Source organism: Sinocyclocheilus anshuiensis, unplaced genomic scaffold (assembly GCF_001515605.1).
Source record: "Sinocyclocheilus anshuiensis isolate Anshui unplaced genomic scaffold, SAMN03320099.WGS_v1.1 scaffold848, whole genome shotgun sequence".
In the NCBI taxonomy this organism is placed as follows: Eukaryota; Metazoa; Chordata; class Actinopteri; order Cypriniformes; family Cyprinidae; genus Sinocyclocheilus; species Sinocyclocheilus anshuiensis.
The window spans coordinates 880913-901621 of NW_015549628.1; the positions used below are offsets into that span (position 1 = coordinate 880913).

At 35.4% G+C, this 20709-nt stretch overlaps 1 protein-coding gene across 2 annotated transcripts in view; it reads right to left on the reverse strand.

Moving 5' to 3' along the window:
- LOC107659558 (voltage-dependent L-type calcium channel subunit alpha-1D-like) overlaps nucleotides 1-20709 on the reverse strand; it is an 83989-nt gene that overhangs the window by 39596 nt on the left and 23684 nt on the right. The window contains exons 7-26 of one of the 2 annotated variants that reach the window (XM_016448546.1): nucleotides 17889-17963; nucleotides 15081-15165; nucleotides 14922-14948; nucleotides 11562-11722; nucleotides 11227-11452; nucleotides 10931-11138; nucleotides 10725-10845; nucleotides 9293-9383; nucleotides 9147-9180; nucleotides 9024-9054; nucleotides 8812-8938; nucleotides 7957-8086; nucleotides 6767-6826; nucleotides 6632-6691; nucleotides 4139-4245; nucleotides 2939-3026; nucleotides 2670-2777; nucleotides 2252-2304; nucleotides 1920-2066; nucleotides 902-1103 (exon numbers count right to left, since the gene is read on the reverse strand). In XM_016448546.1, the coding sequence (XP_016304032.1) occupies nucleotides 902-1103; nucleotides 1920-2066; nucleotides 2252-2304; nucleotides 2670-2777; nucleotides 2939-3026; nucleotides 4139-4245; nucleotides 6632-6691; nucleotides 6767-6826; nucleotides 7957-8086; nucleotides 8812-8938; nucleotides 9024-9054; nucleotides 9147-9180; nucleotides 9293-9383; nucleotides 10725-10845; nucleotides 10931-11138; nucleotides 11227-11452; nucleotides 11562-11722; nucleotides 14922-14948; nucleotides 15081-15165; nucleotides 17889-17963 (2141 nt within the window). The remainder of the gene's footprint in view (nucleotides 1-901; nucleotides 1104-1919; nucleotides 2067-2251; nucleotides 2305-2669; nucleotides 2778-2938; nucleotides 3027-4138; nucleotides 4246-6631; nucleotides 6692-6766; nucleotides 6827-7956; nucleotides 8087-8811; nucleotides 8939-9023; nucleotides 9055-9146; nucleotides 9181-9292; nucleotides 9384-10724; nucleotides 10846-10930; nucleotides 11139-11226; nucleotides 11453-11561; nucleotides 11723-14921; nucleotides 14949-15080; nucleotides 15166-17888; nucleotides 17964-20709) is intronic. The other variant, XM_016448547.1, reaches the window with a different exon arrangement.

Consider the following 20709-nt stretch of genomic DNA (forward strand, 5'->3'; position numbering starts at 1 on the left):
CAAATGGCTGCAATATAACAAAGAGTGAAAAATTGAAGGGGGTCTGAATACTTTCCGTACCCACTGTGTGTGTATATATATATATATATATATATATATATAAAATTCAAATTAGAAATGTGGCCTTGATAACTGAGATTAAGTACTAAAATTACTAAAAAATGACCAGAAATAAAAATAAATTAAAGCTTTAGTTAAATTGAAATATGAAAAAAATGACAAAAGCATGTAATATTATTACTTAAATGTAACTAAATTTAAAATAAAAACTAAAAAGCTAAAAATAAAAGCTAAACATATAAATAATATAAATATAATATATAATAAAGTGTATACATACACACACACACACACACACATATATATATATTTCTATTCTAACTACTTGATTTCTTTAAAAAGAAAAAAAAGAGCCTCTAACACTAGCAGTAGCTATTCTATCTACTAATTTTCTTTTTATTTATTATAAAAATGACCCTCTAACACTAGCGTTCCCTATACTTTTTTCTATTCTATCTACTTATTTTCTTTTTATTTATTATATATATAAAAAACCTTGCTACATATACTGCGTCAGGCTAACCGAGACTTGCCACAGCACTTACATATTATTGCTCTTTGTTGGTTTTGATTGATTTGTAAGTCGGCAAGCATCTTCTAAATGACTAAATGTAAATGTATATATATATAAAATATAATACACAGATACTAGAATAAAACAGATTGCTGTGCATTCTGGGACTGCATTATCCGTTAAGGATATATGCAACACTAACTTGTGTTATGAGGGATCCTTATAAGCCAGCATCATTTTGTTGCCTAAAAATACAGTTTAGATAAGCAGCACACTGGTTTGTGACACATCCCATGTTCCACATACTCTTATTGTGTCTTCTCTTACCTGGTTCTTGTCCAGCTCACAGTTCTTGTACTCTTTCTCTCCCTGTTCCTGAAAGGTCACGATGACGAAACCCACGAAGATGTTCATCATAAAGAAGGCGATGATGATAATGTAGATAATGAAGAAGATGGAAATCTCCACACGGTAGTTGTAGATCGGACCCAAGTTCTCCCGGTTGGAGTCTATGGCCTTGTACAACAACCTTAGGAAAGACAAAATGTAGAAGTAAACCAAAAGAAATGAGAGCCGAGGAAAAAGTGTACTACTTCACCCACAGTTACAGAACAGCTATATTGTGTTATTCTGTCACAGTGTGTGTGAAACTAAGTGCGTGTTAAACTAACAGAACATTTGAAGCAGTGTGGTGTTGTAATTACAGGGACAGCGTGCTACTGTTGGCATCGAGCTCACAGTGGCACTTACCAACAGCTCCAATACAAACACAATAACAAACTCGTTCATTTCCCCTGTGGTTTTGAAAATGGAAACTCGACTGTCTGAGTAAGAATACACAATACAAGAACCAATATTAGCTATCTCACAATATCCAATTATATAGAGCCATTTTCAATATCACTAATATTACAGAGTATTGCTGATTAAAAAAATACACAAAACTATAGGTTGGAAAATAATAAGCATCTGATTATTGCTTATATTACTGAATGGGAATTTTTGGTTCTTTTTTAAATGGATGCATAAAGAGTAATAAATGTAAGGTTTTATACATGTGGTTAGTATTTATTGTCTACAAAAATAAAATTAAAGCTGTTATTCTATATCTGATCTATAATAAGGTGAATAAAATAAAAGATAAAAATAAACAGTGCTGTTCTATATCTGAAGGTGAAGCAAAATAAAACAATTAAATAAAATCGTAAAATAAACTAAAATAAAGGTGCTATTCTGTATCTGATGTACATTAAGGTGCACAAAATAAAACAGATTAAGATAAAAAATAAAATAAAGGTGCTATTCTATATCTGATGTATATTATGTTGTATTGTTGAATGCTTACGCAGGCCAGCCTTCAAACGTGGACACTGTGAATAGAGCCATCATGGCCATGAGCACGTTATCAAAGTTGAAATCGCTGTTGTGCCAGTGGCGCTTCTGAATGATTGGCTGGTTCACGTCACCTTCCTTATACAGGATATATATTCCCCTGAGAGCGAGAAAACGTTATTTTCACATCTTTAACAGCTGTTTCCTTTTGCGAATGTTATTACAATAATTGTAAATGTTGTGAAAGCAAGTAGTCTTATTAGAAAGGCTTATTTAAAAAGTGCATGATGTTAAGTAGTTAATATCAGCGATGATTAAAATGTTCAGACTTTAGTTTAGACTCACTTGCACTCTTCTGGGCTGGACTTGATTGCATCATTACAACGATAAAACTTCCCCTGAAGAAAAAAAAAGAAATGTAAAAAGAAAATTATTCAAATAAATGCTCCACAAAATATTAATCAGCACAACTATTTTCAACATTGATAATAATGAGAAATGTTACTTGAGCAGCAAATCAGCATATTAGAATGATTTCTGAATGATCATGTGACACTGAAGACTGGAGTAATGATGCTGAAAACTCAGCTTTACCATCACAGGAAAAAAATTACATTTTAAAATATATTCAAATACAGTTATTTCACAATATTAGTGTTTTACTGTATTTTTTTAATCAAATAAATGCAGCCTGGGTGAGCACTTATTTCATAAACACTAAAAAAAAATCTTAAAAACCCATGCCATATATGAAATATTTTACCTTGAAGAGCTGTACACCAATGCAGGCAAACATGAACTGTAACAGTGTGGTGACAATCATGATGTTTCCAATAGTTCTGATGGCCACAAACACACACTGGACCACATGCTGCAGAAAGCAAAGGATAAAGCTCAGAGGCTGTCAGACAAATGTCAAATTTATAGTTGCTTAAACAGCTGGCAGGGCACATTAGCCCTATTCCAATGAATCATATTAACATTCATATTTACTGTAGACAATTCATATCAAAGCAAAGCAGTGGGCAGAACCTTCAGTCCTTTAGCTCTGTTTATGGCCCTGAGTGGACGCAGCACCCTCAGAACCCTCAGAATCTTCACCACTGAGATGGCTGACGAGCTGCAGGAGACAGAAACGTACACGTTCCCAAAAAACATACAAAACAGAGACAGAAATCCATGCTTTAAAGTCCTTATGATGCTGGTGTCTCTGACAGGTTTCTGAACTAGCGTAACTAGCAAGACTTCCTTCTTCATCTAGCTTCATGGAACCATGAAGAGTTTTGTCTGTGAACAACAGCTAGACCAGCACCAAACCAGGCCAACTTGGCCTATCTCAGCCAGGTCAATTACACATTAATTACATAACTCGTACTGTATTTTGCCAAAAAAAAAGTTCTGAGGAAAAAGTGATACTTAAATGAAATATAATTGAGAAATCAGCAAAGAAAAAAGGCAAACTTTGAGCAAAGTTGCTCTCTTTCAATCAGGGAATATAATAGCGCTGTACAATCAGGGGGAAAAAATCTAACTGTGATTTTTCTGATAAAAACTGCAATTGTGATTTAAAATTTAATTTAAAAAAAAAAGAAAAGATTGACTGTAGTGTGGCATTATTTGCCAAAAAGGTTTTGTAATTACATATCAAAATGACTATAAAATAAATATAAAGATAAAAAATAAACAAAATAAGAAATATTAATATTGTAATACCTTGCTATTAAGTAGAAATTACAGTCTAACTGTGATTTTTCTGATTTAAAATGTAATTAAAAAAAAAAAGATTGACTGTAGTGTGGCATTATTTGGCAAAAAAGTTTTAGAATTATTTATAAAATTACTATAAAAATAAAAAATAAGACATATTAATATTGTAATACTTTGCTATTAAGTAGAAATTAGAGCCCTTAAGAAAAAAATATAATTACTACTAAATACAAATATTTAAGAAATATAAATATTACTATTGTAATTTCACTGTAAAAAAATAAGTATTTAAGAAAAGTATTATTAATATTATTTTAAAATCTAAATAATAAAATAAGAAACATTACCTTTGTAATACTTCATTGTAAAATAATAATAATAATAATAATTTATAATAATGATGATAATAATAATACATATTTATTTAAGTACATTTCAACCTTTGGGATTTAATAATCACACAATATTATGATTCCGGTTTTATATTAATTTACCGCGCAGCCCTAAAATATAACGATCACTCACTGAATTCCGAAGGACACCAGCGACACGCCGACCACCAGCAGATCGAGAAGATTAAAGTAGTTCCTGCAGAAAGCCCCCTTGTGGAGAAACGCACCATACGTGGTCATCTGACAAAACAAGCATAGATGATCAAAACTTGATCCACCATAATGAAAGACATAGACATAAGGAACAGCAAATCACACTCTCAGACAGAGAACACACCGTATAGACAGAAACACACATATACACTCCTTAATATCACTCTTTTTAAGGGTGGCGTGCTCGGAGTTGGACTAAAGGCGAGATCCTAGCACTAACTCCGCCAAACCCTCAAGGCCTGAGTCTACATGAATGTAGTAGTAAGCTCTGTTTCACAATCCGCCACTAGGGGGCCCGGTAATAAAACATGCTGTTTGTTGCCTAGCTTTGAAGGGGCCTAAATTATGACAGAAGTCAGAAAGAATACAGGAGGAGAAGACAAAAGAGCAAGAAAAGACAGAAAGAGTCAGAAAGAAAGGGAACAACCTATCTATTAGGCGATCTGAAATGAGAACTTCCCTTACTGTCACATTCATGTGAGACGTTTTTTTTTTTATCCTTGAGAACATTGCGCCCTGTTCCCTCGGCAAGATTCAGTAAAGAAAAGAGGGGGAAAAAGCTCCTACTGCAACTTCATATTCAGCAGGCAGAGAAAAGACCAGCCAAAACCAAAGCAAGTCGCTCCAAAATCACGAATGCAAAGGAGTCATTCGCTGAATGTATATGAATACAGATGCAACCACACACTAGAAGGGCAAGCACTGGGTTACGTTAACATTACACCGCTAATCAGAGACCAATTTTGGGTAACTACATAAAAATGTTTCATGAAAATTGTACAATTTTTACCTAAAATGTTTTTAGTAGTTGCTGGTCCAAGATCAGCACTTCTAATCTCTCCACAAAACAATAGGGCCAAGTTCAGAATATTATATTAGCATACTATTTACTAAATAATGCACCGTACACACTGTATACTGCCTACTATTCTTTAAAATCATTTAATGACTGCAGTTTTCCTGTTTTCTACAGTATGTTGACATGTTTCCAATTGATAATAGCTAATAACCATGGACTAAAAGCAAAAAACTTCAAAATAGTAATAAAAGAGTTCAAAATAATTTCAAATAGTAGTATGCTAATAGTGTTGTAACGCACTGCATGTGAGTTGCGTCCAGTAAGCATCTTGAAAATATGTATTTTACATTTTTTTATGTCAGTTTTGTATAAAAATGTGTTATTTTGGCAATCTGATTAAAAACATTAGTTAAACATGTAATTACGAAAAAAATATGAGTTATTTCCGGGTTCATTCATTACATTAGAAATGTACTGTAAAGTAATGCACACTGAATTGTGGGTAACACAATACTATATGTGTGTGTTCAGGGTCCAAAAGCATCAAATGTGTAAAAAATGGCTTCCAAGTTATTAAATTAATAAAAGTAGTTGCCTAGTGACTTGAAGAATTGGAAACATAATATATAGATTTAATCAAATGCAGGAATGACAGTCTAACGTTCTAAAGTTTTTGTTGTTCTTAAAACCTGTGGTGACACATTTTTGGCAAATAAAACAATCGTGTCAGGAACAAATTCAAAAGGTTTTTCTCTTCAACTGGCTAAACAACTTTACCATAGAAGGCTACTAATAATTTCTCAAATTGTGTTACTGTAGCGCAAATCAACTAAAAATAAAATAAAATATACATAAAAATGTATATAATATACAAATAAAAATAAATAAATAAATAAAAATGTAAACCTAAAAAAAATGATGGGAAATGGTATACTGGCAGTTACCTTAAATAATTTTAAATTATTGAAACTGAAAAATAATTGAAAGGTAAATAGAAAAAAATATATACTACAAATAGGACTGTAGTATGATTTTCTGAACACAGCCAGAGAGAATTACTGCAGCTTCATTAAACAAATGTGCTGCCCCATTCAGCGCTGGAGGTCACATTGCATTGATATGCACTCAGTCAAGGGGTTTGAACCATGTTCTGTCCAAGCATGGTTGTATGTGCCCCCTCTTTTATGGACTGGATACGGGCCAATCGGTTATGAAGGCATGAGAGGCAGTGTTGTTCTCATATCACAAAGAGTTGCATAGTTTCGTCTTTTTGAAATTAGATTCTTTCCTCAACAAAAAGCATTTTAGTTTCACAGACACATCCTGTGTGATTTCTCCCAACTTCCTTAACCCCACTTTGACCAATCAGGGTTGAGTTCAAGCCCTGTCGTTTCTCCCCAAAAGAAAGCTGAAAACCTGACAACTCTTGTGCTTTGTTTGATGAAGATGTGCTTTCATGTTCTGAGATATTTCTTTTCTTTTAGTCTTTTAGTAAAAGAGGTGCCATAGTTTAAAAAAAGAGAAAGAAAAGAGATTGATCAAGCCAGGTAGTACTGAAGTAGCAGGTGACACACATGGAGATAATGCAGCCAGGCCTGTCTGCCGAGAGGTTACCTTCAACACGATCTCAAATGTAAACATACTAGTGAAGACATAATCTGCATAGCCTAGGACCTGGAATAAACCAGACGGTTACAGCGTTACTGTACATACACCACACACAACACCAGCACAGGGCAGGACATTTACCTTTAACACGATCTCTACAGTAAAGATAGCCGTGAAAGCATAGTCAAAGTAACCAAGTATCTGCAAAGAGCAACGTACATGTTTAACAAGGACATTCAGCAATCATCATTTGTTATCAGAACAGAAATAGATTTAGAACTGTAGGTATATGTTGTTTAGTTTAGTTCATGATTCCAGGTGTACCAGTGTGTCTGTAACGGTAACACCCCAAAAACATTACGCTTTCAGTGAAGGTAGCTTCCTCAGTTTGAAGGAAAAGAGTTAGCAAACACGAAGAGATGAAGGAATAACAGACACACAAAGCAACTGTAAGTGCTTTGGAAAAATCGTATTTAATCATAAATTTAAACTTTTTTTTATCTTCACAATCCGAGTACACGGAGTCATTCTTAAAGGGGTCATATGATGCGATTTCAAGTTTTCCTTTCTCTTTGGAGTGTTACAAGCTGATTGTGCATAGATAATATCCCTGAAGTTGCAAAGACTAAAGTCTCAAAACCAAAGAGATATTCTTTATCAAAGTTAAAACTCTGCCGCCCCCCCCCTAAAACGGCTTGTTCTAACACGCCCCCACATATCTACCTCACTATGTGGAAATATTTGCATAATGCTGGCACTCACCGCTTCAGCAAAGACTCAATGATACTAAAGATAGAGAGAGAGAGAGAGAGCGCGAGAGAGAGAAAGCGAGAGAGTGTGAGAGAGGGAGAGAGAGAGCGAGAGAGCGAGCGAGACAGCGAGAGAGCGAGAGAGCGAGCGAGACAGCGAGAGAGCGAGCGAGACAGCGAGAGAGAGAGCGAGAGAGAGAGCGAGCGAGCGAGAGAGCGAGGGGGGGGGTGGGTCACATCACAGTGGAGTCAGCTGTCTTAACCGTGGCTTGTGTACTGCAAACACATACCAGCTTCATCACCGTGGAGTCACCTGTCTTAACCGTGGCTTGTGTAAAAATAATGATCTTTAAAAAAGCATCATATGACCCTTTTAACCAATAAAAATAAATGTAGTATTTTTACAATATTCATATGTGAAAATAAAAAGTTTACTTGATAACAATTAAATATCACATACCATGTTGTTTTAGTTGAATTGATTGAGCGTGTGACTCATTAATGTCCAATGTTTTGGACATTAATAAGTAACCAAACCAAATTGTTTGGGTGTACGTCTGTGTGTGTGCAATTTGTACTCACAATATTCCGGGCAGAGAAGTTTCTGATTGGGTCCTCAGCTGCCAAGGAGGCGGAGCTTAACATAATGAAAACGAGGATGAGATTGGTGAAGATGTGGTGGTTTATCAGCTTGTGGCACGCGACACGAATTCTACAAAGAGAGAGAGAGAAAAAGACACACTGAAACACATCTTGAACACTATGTGCGTTTGCAGGGTTCAGAAGCTTTCAATGTTTTGTTTTTTCTAAATGGCTATTCTAAGTATTTAAAACGAAAAATTCAGTTGCATTGTGACATTAGAAACTAGAACTAGAAAATAGTAATTAGAAACGTGGATTTAATGTAAATACAAGGAATTGTAAAAAGTAATTGAAAAATATTTAATAAAATAAAATATTGATAGTAGATTAAAAAACAAACTTAAAGAAATAAGTACTAAAATTACTAAAACTGAAATATAAATAAATTAAAGCTAAATATATATTAGTGCTGTCCAACGATTAATCGCATCCAAAATAAAAGTTTTTTGTTTACATAATATGTGTGTATACGGTATATACTTATTATGTATATATAAATACACACACATACAGTATATATTTTGAAAATATTTCCATGTATATATTTATATAATTGATATTATATACAAATATTTTAAATGTATAAACATAACATTTTTTTCTTATATATACACATGCATGCGTGTACCTAGAATGCAATGCAAGTAGTTTTGTATAAATGTAAATGTAATTCAATGTAAAATGAGAGTGACTCATTTTATATATATATGTATAGTATATATGTAAATGTCTACATGTCTCTTTGCTCCTGTCTGGTTCTGTGTAAGTTTGAGCAGACTTCAATGTGACACATACGGGTTTGTGTTGCTAAAGATGAAGAATGCACTGCCCTCTGGGATTGGTGTGATTTTCTCCTTCTTAATGAGCTCTGAGATCTGTGGGCGGGGCCCCGCAGGAATGTCCGGCTCATCTTCATCCTCCTCTGTTACATGGACATGATGATCAGGACAAGTATATTTAAAAAAATTGTCTTCAATGTGCATATACATGCAGATGTAGTTCTTTACCTGCATTGTCCTTCTCATCCTCCTCTCCAGCCTGAAGGAGAGAAGCCAACATTATTATATGCTACTACTAACACAGAAAAAATTAAATACAAACACACACACACACAAAAAACAATTACTTACCTTGGCATCTTCTTCATTTTCCTCGTTTTCATCACTTGGAAAAAAAGAAAACAAACACACTCAAAAATGCAGCACACAAGCAGTGGAAACCAGATCCAGGCCCTCAATGTCAGATTAAATGATCTCTACAAGCTTTTATCATTTACCCTTTCTTCTTATCGTCGCTGTCTGTGTTCAGAGACTCTGCATCGGCAAGGTTGTCCACAGCGATAGCCAAGAACACATTCAGAAGAATGTCTAGGTGTCAATGTGTTAAGCAAACCAACAATATTATTATGCTCATAAGCGAACAACAAACAGTCTATCTGGAATAAAATAAAATGGAATACTTGCAATTATGAATGCACAATGTAAAAATGCAATACTTTTAGTCTTTTTTAAATATTCTGTATATCTTGATATTTATGTATTTGCTCTGAAATAGAAACACATATATAAATACGTGTGTGTGTGTATAATACATGTAATGATTTTGTTTTTGTTTTTTTGGATCTTGGCAACTTATGTCACTGTGAGTGTGAACTGTGGGAAAATACTTAAAAAAATATTTTTTTTGTTTTTTCTGTGGAGCAAATAACTGCATACCTGTGTGCAGATTATATCAAAACAATTTCCCAAATTCATTCAAATTGCACATTGTCCACGGATACACGGTGTCACACAGCAAGGCCAGACACAACAGGTAAGTGCAAATCAGGATGGTTTATTGACTGGGTAAGGGGATGACTGGAATAGGTGAGTTAAAGGCAGGTGAGTGTCAACACAGTGAATGGTTCCAGGGTGCTTATCTGAGTTCTGATGGTGAGGATCGGATGCCGGTTACGTTGGAGATCGTGGAACAGTTTCCAAGGAGTCGTTGGAGGATCACGGGAGGAACAGCAGGTAATTCGTTCTAGGAGAATTTGGCAGAGAGAGTCCAGAGCAGTTCGTAGGAGTGAACAGTAGACCGGACAGTGAGTGACTGTGCTGTGTGTGTATTTGTAGTGTGGCTTGATTGGTGACAGCAGGTGCGGGTGATCAGAACTCAGCTGACTGTGATCGGGTAATTATTCTGGATGGTGACTGAAGTGACTGTGATGAATCCCTGACACACGGAGATATTTTTAAAGAAATTTCTTATGCACTCCCAGGATGCATTTATTTGATAAAAAATATAGTAAAAACAGTAATTTTGTGAAATATTACAATAAAAAAAAAAAAACATTCTATCTGAATATATTTTAAAATGAAACTTATTCCTGTGATGGCAAAGCTGCTTATTATTTGTGGGGAAACAGTCATACAGAATATTTTTTTTTCAGGGCGACTAAAAAGTTATATGCATTTACATAAAAATAAAAAGAACACAATTTATTTGAAAGACTACAAAAGGTTACAAAATATTTCTGTCACTTTTGATCAATTCAATGCGTCTTTGCTGAATAAAATGTGTTAATTTCTTTAAAAAAAAACAAAAAAAACAAGATAGTTAACAACTAACCCACAACTAGATTACCACTAGTAGATGAACTGACTCCATAAGGAAATTTAGGTTTTTTTCGGTTTTTGGTTAGTAAGTCAGCAGCAGTAAGAGGATACAGTTTCCACAAATGAACAGAATGATAAAGTAGATGCACACAATCATTCCTGACGATGATGGGCCGCCATACGCCATAATTCCATCGTACATGACGGCATTCCAGTCTTCACCAGTCAGAATCTGAAAACAACACATCAAATATCAGAGTAAACACATATCCCATCAAAATCAAATCTAAAGACTTAACAGATGCACACAGACAGACCTGAAACACTGTGAGCAAGGCCTGAGGGAAGTTGTCAAAGGTGCTCCTCTTCGTTTGTGTCTCGTCGAAGTTAAACTTGCCGCCGAACACCTGCATACCGAGGAGGCTGAAGATGATGATGAAGAGGAAGAGCAGCAGCAGTAGAGAAGCGATGGACTTCATGGAGTTCAGCAGAGATGCCACCAAGTTACTGAGAGACGCCCAGTGACTAAAGGCAAAAAACAAACCATATAAAAGTGTCCTGTGCTCTATACAAATATTTGTCGTATTCCATTAACATAATTTTCATTCCTTACCGTGTGACTTTAAAGATCCTGAGAAGTCGCACACATCGAAACACTGAGATGCCTAGAGGTGACATGATCTCAAACTCGACTAGGATGGTCTCTGTGATGCCTCCACACACCACGAAGCAGTCAAAGCGATTAAACAGAGACACAAAATAAGCCTGCAGGCCCAGACTGTACATCTTCACCAACATCTCACACGTGAACAGGGCCAGCAGCACTTTATTGGCCACATCTACAGGAGAAAACCAATCGTGTTGAAAGAAGAAAGAACATAGTGAGAATGTGAAGCAGTCTTGATCTTTTACATTTATTGCGAGAGCACAAACACATGTAGGGCTCACCCTGGACTTGCGTGAGCCACAAGGGCTGGTTGTAATGTTCTGAAGAGATGGTCAAAGTGTTGAGGAACACCAGGATGATCACCAGCCAATAGAATGGCACAGATTTCACAGCCAAACGACAATTCCTCCGACACAACCGGTTCCAGCGACGCCAGCGCCGACTGAAAGAGATGGCAGTGAAGTCAGACAACACAGACACATGGAGAAAAAATGACAACAGAATTATACATTGAAAGAAGGAGATAAAAATAGATAAAAATAGAATGCTAGACAGAACACTAGAAAGCAAGAGAGATACTGAAGAATGCTAGATAGAGAGAACGCAAAACACTAGATTAGGCAGAACTCTAAACAGAACAATAGAAGGCTACTGTAGATAGACAAGATGCTAGAATGCTAAACAGAACAGTAGAATAATACAGTAGATAGACAGACAGCCGATAGATAGAATGGCAGACAGCACACTAGACAGACCAATTCCTAGAACACTCGATAGATAGGATACTACAATGTCAGGACATTAGCATACCATGATAGCATGCTAGATAGAAAAGTAGCTAACATTACAGACTGAATGCTAGATTATTTTGATTCATATGCTTTTTGAACAACAGAAAAGCATTCATCCTTGCTGAGAAAAAACAACAGAAACCATCAGAAATTTTAATGGTTTCCACTACAAATACCATTACAAACCATCAACTTGTAACCATTAAAAGATGGTTTCCTATAGTGTGTTTTGGGACATAGTCCATTAGGATTTAGTGGTTTTAAAAAGCCACCAATAGAGGGTATGCACGTGACATCACCGTCAGTTGGATTGAATGTGGCTCCGTCCACTGAGTGGCAAAAAGACTGAATGGCAGCATTGGCTTTCAGCGTGAATGCTGTGACAGAACACACAAAACACATCTAAAACAAGAAACAGCTTTGCGAGTGACTGTACAAACAGATTTGTCAAGAAATCTGAGGTATATTTTTACAGACTGCCAAAAGCTACCGAAAGGAAAAGCAAATGGATCCCTGCAATTCAGAGAAACAAATGGACTCCAGGCAGCAAAACACAGATTTGCAGTTATCATTTTGTTAATATGTTGAATTTTGGGGTAAAATCATACTAAATAGATTTCCCTGCTCCCAGCATCTACAAATGCGTGGAAATTGTGATTGTGCCATTTCCACCTTCTTTCCAAAGCGCTCTGAGCAACCATGAACCGCGTTCTCTATGAAGATGGGGAAGCAGGAAGAACCGAAGGATAAACAGATTTCCAGCCACTGTATTAGCTCTACTGCTAGGGGTGGAATGGTTCAAACATAGGCACCGATCACATTATTATTGCAGAGCGCTTATTCAGTTCATGAGTAGCCTAACCTCTCCGCTCGGATCGCAGGTGGATTTCCCTCACTATATGAGTGAGAGAGTGAACAAAACTGGATGCTCTCCCTCTCTCTCAGATATTGCAAGTGCGTGTTATGCAGTGGGCACCGACCGGCAGAAACATAAATCTGCACCTATGGCATGGATGATGAAACAAAACCTCGTCAGAGCCGTAATGCGGCGCAGAAATGTGCAGTGTGTGCGCTTGCCGCGCGTCTACATTTGAAATAATGAACCTGAGCGCGCAAAAGAGGCGATGTGAACGGCTATTTTTTCCCTGCATGTCATGTGTGCGGGGCTCCGTTTTTATGATGAGAGGAGAGCAAAGGTTGAGAAGTTAATATGTTGAATTTTGGGGTAAAATCATACCCTATATATATTGTATTGTTATATCGTACTGACAACTCATCAATTAAATATTTACCATCTTATATACAATATGACGATATATACAGTGTATATATATATATATATATATATAATTCCCTGCATGTCATGTGTGCGGGGCTCCGTTTTTATGATGAGAGGAGAGCAAAGGTTGAGAAAGCACTCCAGGTAAATTTTGAAATGTACCTGGTTTATATATATAGGCTAGATATAAAGTTGATAAGCAGTTAAATGTGTTGGTTTACACACAAAGACATGTGTAAGCTTAATAAGTCCAAGAATAAAATGATTAATTTACTTAGCGTGTTAAATTTGATTTACAGAACGTTTGTGCTGTTTTCTAACAGTTTGGACTTGAAGAGAGAAAACTTGCACTTAAACTTTTCACAGGCATTTTGTTTTCATAGATATATATTGTGATGTATCATTATAGAATTGTCTAGCAATATATTGATTATCGCAGAATTGCTGTATCGTGATATTATCATTATCGTGAGCCATGTATCATGATTCATATCGTATCATGAGGTACCCTGCGATTCCCACCCCTAATTGATACAATTGATCACCCGGATTTAGACCAACCTATTTTGTATTTACAAAATGCGTTCACTGGCAAATTTGCTCCGGCGTTGAAATCAGGCATATGTAAATTCAAGTTCAAGTTCAAGTTTATTTGTACAGCGCTTTTCACCATACAAATCATTGCAAAGCAACTTTACAGCCAATTAAGTTTCTACAATATTTAGTGGTAGCTTATCAGTGGTGACTGTCAGTTAATGTACATATGGCAGAAATGTACGGAAAAATCAATTAAAGACGTAATCAAACAGATGATGAACACTATTAACAGCAATTATTATATGATACAATCCAACTTATAGCAAAATGTGGTAGTTCTGTATGTTGTTTCAGGGTTGGCATCATCTAAATGTCATGAAACATGATTCCTGGCTGCATATCAATATCCATGGACCACTGGATCTTTGGTAAATTTTAAGGAACACTATATCGAGTCCAACGACCTTTAGTTTAAACTGATTATCGTTTGTTTTGCTCAGGTTTTCGCAGCTTCCCTATTAAATCCAGTCATGCAACAGGCTCTTTTGCCACTCAGTCCGGCTGAGGGGGCATGTTCCGGCGGGAAAGTGACGTCAATGCATACCCTCTATAGAAGGCAACCAATTACCAGTAGAAACCCACAGGGTCCATTACAGTTTCCTTTAAAACCAATACAAGTCCAATTATAACCAGTAAAACCATTACAAATTTGTGATGGTGTCTATTGTTTTCTTCAGCAGGGTGAAAGAGTTACATATAAAGACTGAGATGACAGAATGGTAGCTAGAATGTTCTCTAGCAAGCTAAACAGACAGAATGCTCAACACATAGAATAGACAGACAAAAGGCTAGCTAGCGAGATGCTAGAATGCTATCAAGCTAGCTAACCTTTTATCTATCTGTCTAGCATTCTATCCCAGTGTTGCTAGCTAGCAAGCTAGATAATGAAAGCTCACAGTAATACATGCAATAACGTGCAGCTGTAAATAAACTGTAAATGAACATTAGCGTGAGCTAATCTCAACATTACTGACCTGAATTTTGATTTTGACATTTTTTGACTGTAAATGAAAACAAATTGTAAAGTTAAAACAGAAACCAGAGTATTCACATGTGTTCTTGATACAGCATATTACAATTGGTATTCATTACTGATGAAATATACATTCATGTGTATTTGTGAGTTTTCTCACCATGTCGGGCCACAACATGTTGCCTTCTCATCTTCTTTCTCAATTTCTGTATTCATGGATTCTGTCTCACTTGCCGGCATACTCGCTATTGTGTCACAAACACAAGGTTCATCATACACACATTAAAACACATAATTCACACATACTCTGCCAAGAAAGATTTAGTGGACAAAAACTTGAAAAAACATTCAACAAGATAATGAGATTGAGACACATTCTTGGTGAAACCCAATTCCAGTCAAAAGCTCAAATTATAAATATAATGTGCACTGTTTTGAAGGAGAAAGGCTAAAAAGAGTGAGCATTGCATGTGCAAAAAAATAATATATGAATATAACTCAGTATAAATGTAATTTCTAAGCTCTGACATGATGCAATTTGATCTTGAACTTGCCAACACTTCTTGGTATGTGTGGTAAGTGACTTCTTGCTAACACTTTACAAAGTGGGTACGTTATAATTAGTTAATGCAATAGTTAACATGAACAGACAATAAACAATACTTTTACAGCATTTATTCATCTTGTTAATATTATTTTTTTACATGCATTAAAATATTTAAAAAAATGTAAAAATATAATACATGCTAACATGCATTATGTAAAAATATGCAATAAATATTTATAAGTTATATATACACATACACGCACTGCAAATTCATTGAAATTAGTGCAATTCACCATGCTCTTTTTGTTTTTATTACTGTCCAAAGACAGTAATAAGTGAGTGTGATCAGACTTTTTGTGACTGCTCTATAAACTGCTGACCATGAGCCTGGTGATCTGGGTTTAACCTCATTTCTATGTTAGAAACTCGCTGTCACTGTTTTAAAGTGGGATTTTTAAATTGGAGAGATCTGCCGGATCTGATCTCTGACTCACTCTGATTTTGAGAAAATTAGTATGAGAGGACTAAATTAGAACAGGAAGGAGGAAACGGGCAAGCGAAGAGTTTGCTAACACTAATGTTGTGGAAAAACTGATGGGAACAAATAGCATAAGCGCTGATGGGCATAAAGAAGGAAAACTCACACTTGCAAAGCACAAGTAGCACGATTAGGAATTAGCAGTGCATTCACACACTACAGCGTCCACATAAACATCACACACATGGATATTATTAGCTTAAATACATACTTCCGTACAGGCCAAAATGGGCAATTTGTGCATAAGTCAATGATTAATACAAATATGTATTCACTAACATTCAAAATTTTGGGGTCACTATGATTTTTATTTTCTAAAGAAGAAATTGTTACTTCTATTCAACAAGAATGCATCAAATTGATACAAAATTACAGTAAAGGCATTTAGAATGTTACAAAAAATCTATTAATAAAATCTGTATGATGTTCTTTTTTTTTACTTTATATTCATCAAAGAATTCTGATAAAATGTATCACGGTTTCCACAAAAATATTAAGCAAAATATAAGTGTTGAACATAATATTCCTCAAAAGAATAGGATCATGTCACACTGAAGACTGGACTAATGATGCTGAAATTTCAGCTTTGCATCACAGAAATAAATTACATTCTAACATAAATTCAAATAGAAAACAGTTATTTTAAATGGTAATATTATTTCAGAATTTTACTGTATTTTTTGCTGCAGTAAAATACAACATTGGTTAAATCTTCTTTCTAAAACATAAAAAAACTTTTGAACAGTAGTGAAAAGTGATTTTATTACAGTTAGAAACCCAATGAAAATCCAAGTTTTTTGCTTTATGCTCATTTCTGTTAGCTTTGAGGTCAACTATATATATGCCTAAAAGTAACATTTAACAGCTAAATGCAATCAAAATGCATGTCAATTCTGGGAAAACCGACCAAAAATACTGAAAAATTGCTGTGATATGCTCCACCCCAACTTCCTGTTTCAATACAAGGAATTGTAACATGGGAAAAGAAATGAAGGGTATTGCTTAAATCCCCCTAGTGAAAAATAAACATACTAAAATGTATGTGAAATACATTTATTTCATGTTAAGTACACTGTGAATACATTTACATATTTATGTACTTAATAAAAATACCCTGCAATTGTACTTTTAGTATACTAAACTGGTATACTTAAAGTCAGATAAAATGGAACAACTAATTTTGTACTTAATGCACATTAATTGTGCGGAAGTAGTGCTAAAGTCACACTAAAGATATACTGAAGTATATTTCGTTGTGCTAGTCGAATTATTGCAAGTATACTTTAGGTACACTTTAAATATCTCGCATTTAAAGACCGTTATTATTCAAATATCATACAATCTTCATCAATAGTGACATTAAAACACATTTTAGGCTTAAAATTAATAAATGTGCATTGTGCACAAGAAGTACTCCAAATAGAGTTTAATTATAATTTTTATATCAGTAAGTCTCAAGCGGTATGTCAGAAAATATGTAAATAGATTTGAACTATACTTAGTATGAAATAAATGTAGTTTTTACTAGGGCCCACTTAACTGTAGTAAAATCACTGTAACTTGTCATGGATTATTACTTTCATACTGTAAATTGGTGGAAACAGCAATATGATTAAACTAATGTTGTAAATAATAAAATCAATGAATAATAATAATCCCCCAAAAAACATGAGTGAATTAATTCATTATCCCACTAGAAATATCAGTCAATTTTGTAACCTGGTATTTAATAATGTTTTCCAATCAGATTTTAAATGCAGAATCAGTCACTTTAAAATGCCTATTAAACAAACACTGTACAAGGCTTCTAACAGGTAATATTCATGAATATCATCAAGTTATCACACATATGAAAGGGACAGAAGGGTGGGAGGGAGATTTACCATGAGTGTCAGAGGACTGGCTGAACCAGCTAAAGCCTTTCTTCTTCTTCTCCATCAGGCTGGCCAGTGTAACCCCTTCATTTCCCATGCACCCAAAGCCCATGCATGATTTACACAGCACAGCACAGCGGCACGGTCATGGGGGCGAGAACGAGTAGCCACATCAACACAGGTTAAAGCACGGGAACAAGAACAACACCGACACAACAATTAACAACAATAAACAACATCATCAACATTGAGGCAGCTGGTCAGCTGGATGGGAGCAAAGGATGATGGGTAGTTAGTTAACAGTGAGCGAGAGCAGGTTATTAGGATCACAGTGCAATGAATTCAGTGAAAACATAGGAACATTGTGAGGGACCAAGTGTTGAGATTCAATGGTGCAGATGATAGAGATCTGTGTGGATGTGTGTATGATATGAAGCTGACCTTTGACCCTGATGGCCCCCACATACATTCATAGTAAGTTAACTAGCGTATAACTTATATTTAAAAAAGGCCTCTTGGAAGATTAATATAATTTCTCATACTGAGTCTACACAATTAATCAAATAAAAATTTTTTAAAAATGGTACAAGTCAATAGAGATGAAAACGCCGGTTTGATATTTGATTGGAAATGCAGGCCATTATTTGTATTTTGTTGACTTATTGAAATTACTTATTGAAAATGAACAACCAATTTACACCGACATCTAAAATGATCAGAAATAGAATGTGTACATACACAGCAGGCTAATCAAATGAAATACAGTAAAATAAATTCTTGTTAATGTGATTTTATGGCATTTCCTGATGTCTAAGCAACAGCAATGAGATGCTGATTGTTATATCACAGTTCAAAATTAATCAGAATCAGAATCAGAATGAGCTTTATTGCCAGGTATGTTTACACATACGAGGAATTTGTTTTCGTGACAGAAGCTTCCACAGTGTAACAGAATGACAGTGACAGAACAAAAAACACAGATAATAAAAAATAAAAAATTGCACAAGTAAATAAGGAATAAAAATATATAAATCGACAATTGTATGTGCAGGTATATTACAATAGACAGTTTTGTATGTACAGGTACTGTATATTATGTGGAAATTTGCGGTGTAGACTGAGTATGAGTGTTAGATAAATAAGTGTATGAGTGTATAAATAGTGTGTGTTCCACAGTTATTGTTAAGTGTTCATGAGCATGGCGGAATTAAATTTTTCTTTTAAAAAAATGTTTGTATGCTGCTGCGCGTCCCTGTGTGTGTAATAAGCAAAGTGTGCGCGCGTTGTGCACCCGCCTATAGACACATATTACTAATGCACTCTTTAAATAACAAAGAAAAAATATTGCGCCAGACTGACCAGGTTTGAGTTGGTCAATGGCGCAGTCTATTTTCAGTTCCTCAAAACAGCAACGCAACAATGCGCCTGAACACAGCTCTTTTTTAGACCAGCACGCCCATGGGAGCACAAATGGGCACAAATGCATTTGCTATTTAAACAACGCAGTGCAGGATGAGAAAATTAAAACTGCGTCGGGCTGAAACTAGCAAAAACACTTGTGGGTGTATGATAGGGCCCCAAGTTCAAATCACAAAATAACTGCAAATATGGTGACTAAATCACGCCGAATCTTATTTAGTATCAGTCTTGTTTTTCAGTAAAAATACTGAAACAATGTACTATGTTAAAATGAAGGAATTTTCCGAATAGATTTTTTCAGATTCAAATGTGCTTTGAATTGTGTTGTAAACTTAACAGATAATGTCCTGGCAGAAAATTACCACTACCTATCAGGGCTCCAGACAAAAAAATCGAGTAAGGAGCCATTGGCTCCTATAAGAAAAAAACGTAGGCGCCAAATTATTTTTTTAGGTGCCACAGAATAAACGTGTTTTACTTATTTTATTATTATTATTTTACATTTTAACATTTCAATCATACTGTCTTGTGTTTATGTCTCATCTTTTCTTGACTTTATCAGCATTTTAATCCATCTTGTAGATGACCTGGGAACTAAGGTTCACTTAAAGTGGGAACTAAATGTCTTTTCCAACTTGAAATATACAGTCATGCATTGTTTATTACAGAATCTGTACCAATATCATGGACCATAAGCATCACTTAGCCACTGAGTGTAGTTTAGGCTCCTCCTCAATGCATCCTGTAAATGCTGTCAAACACTCTTAAAAATAAAGGTGCTTCACGATAGTGCTGTGTTCGATACATTGATACACGACGATGTATCGTCACAGAGATTTGACGAGACGAGTATCGATACAGCTGTCCCTGTATCGATATTGTGGCACATGTGCAGCAGTGGACCGCGCTTAATTTAAATACAAGAACAACGTTTAAAATTGAGTAGAAAAGCGCGAGGTTTCTAAAAAATAATGAATAGCGCATAATATATAGGCTACAACAAGGTTTAATCTGGCCGCAGAGGAACACAACCGGGGTTGCCTGATATGAAGAGATGTAATCCCCGAAACAGAGCTTCACACTTGCGCAATACGGAAATATCTGCTAAGTGTGCTACTTATCTTTGTCAACCTGGCAACCATGTGCACGCGCTCTCTCTCCACTGTGGATAAACTTTTCCAAACTTTCTGAAAACACTGGTAAGCTTGCAGTTTAGCGATCTCCACTTCAGTGTAAAAGTGTAATTCAAGTGTTCATTTATGAGAGAGAGAGAGAGAGAGAGAGAGAGAGAGAGAGGGGCTGTGTATGTATGAATTACCACCGTTTTGCCGCATTTCTCTATTAACAGTGAAGCTGTGGCTTTAATTCCTTTAGAAACAACGATGTTACCAGCTCCTTGTTGAGAAAGATA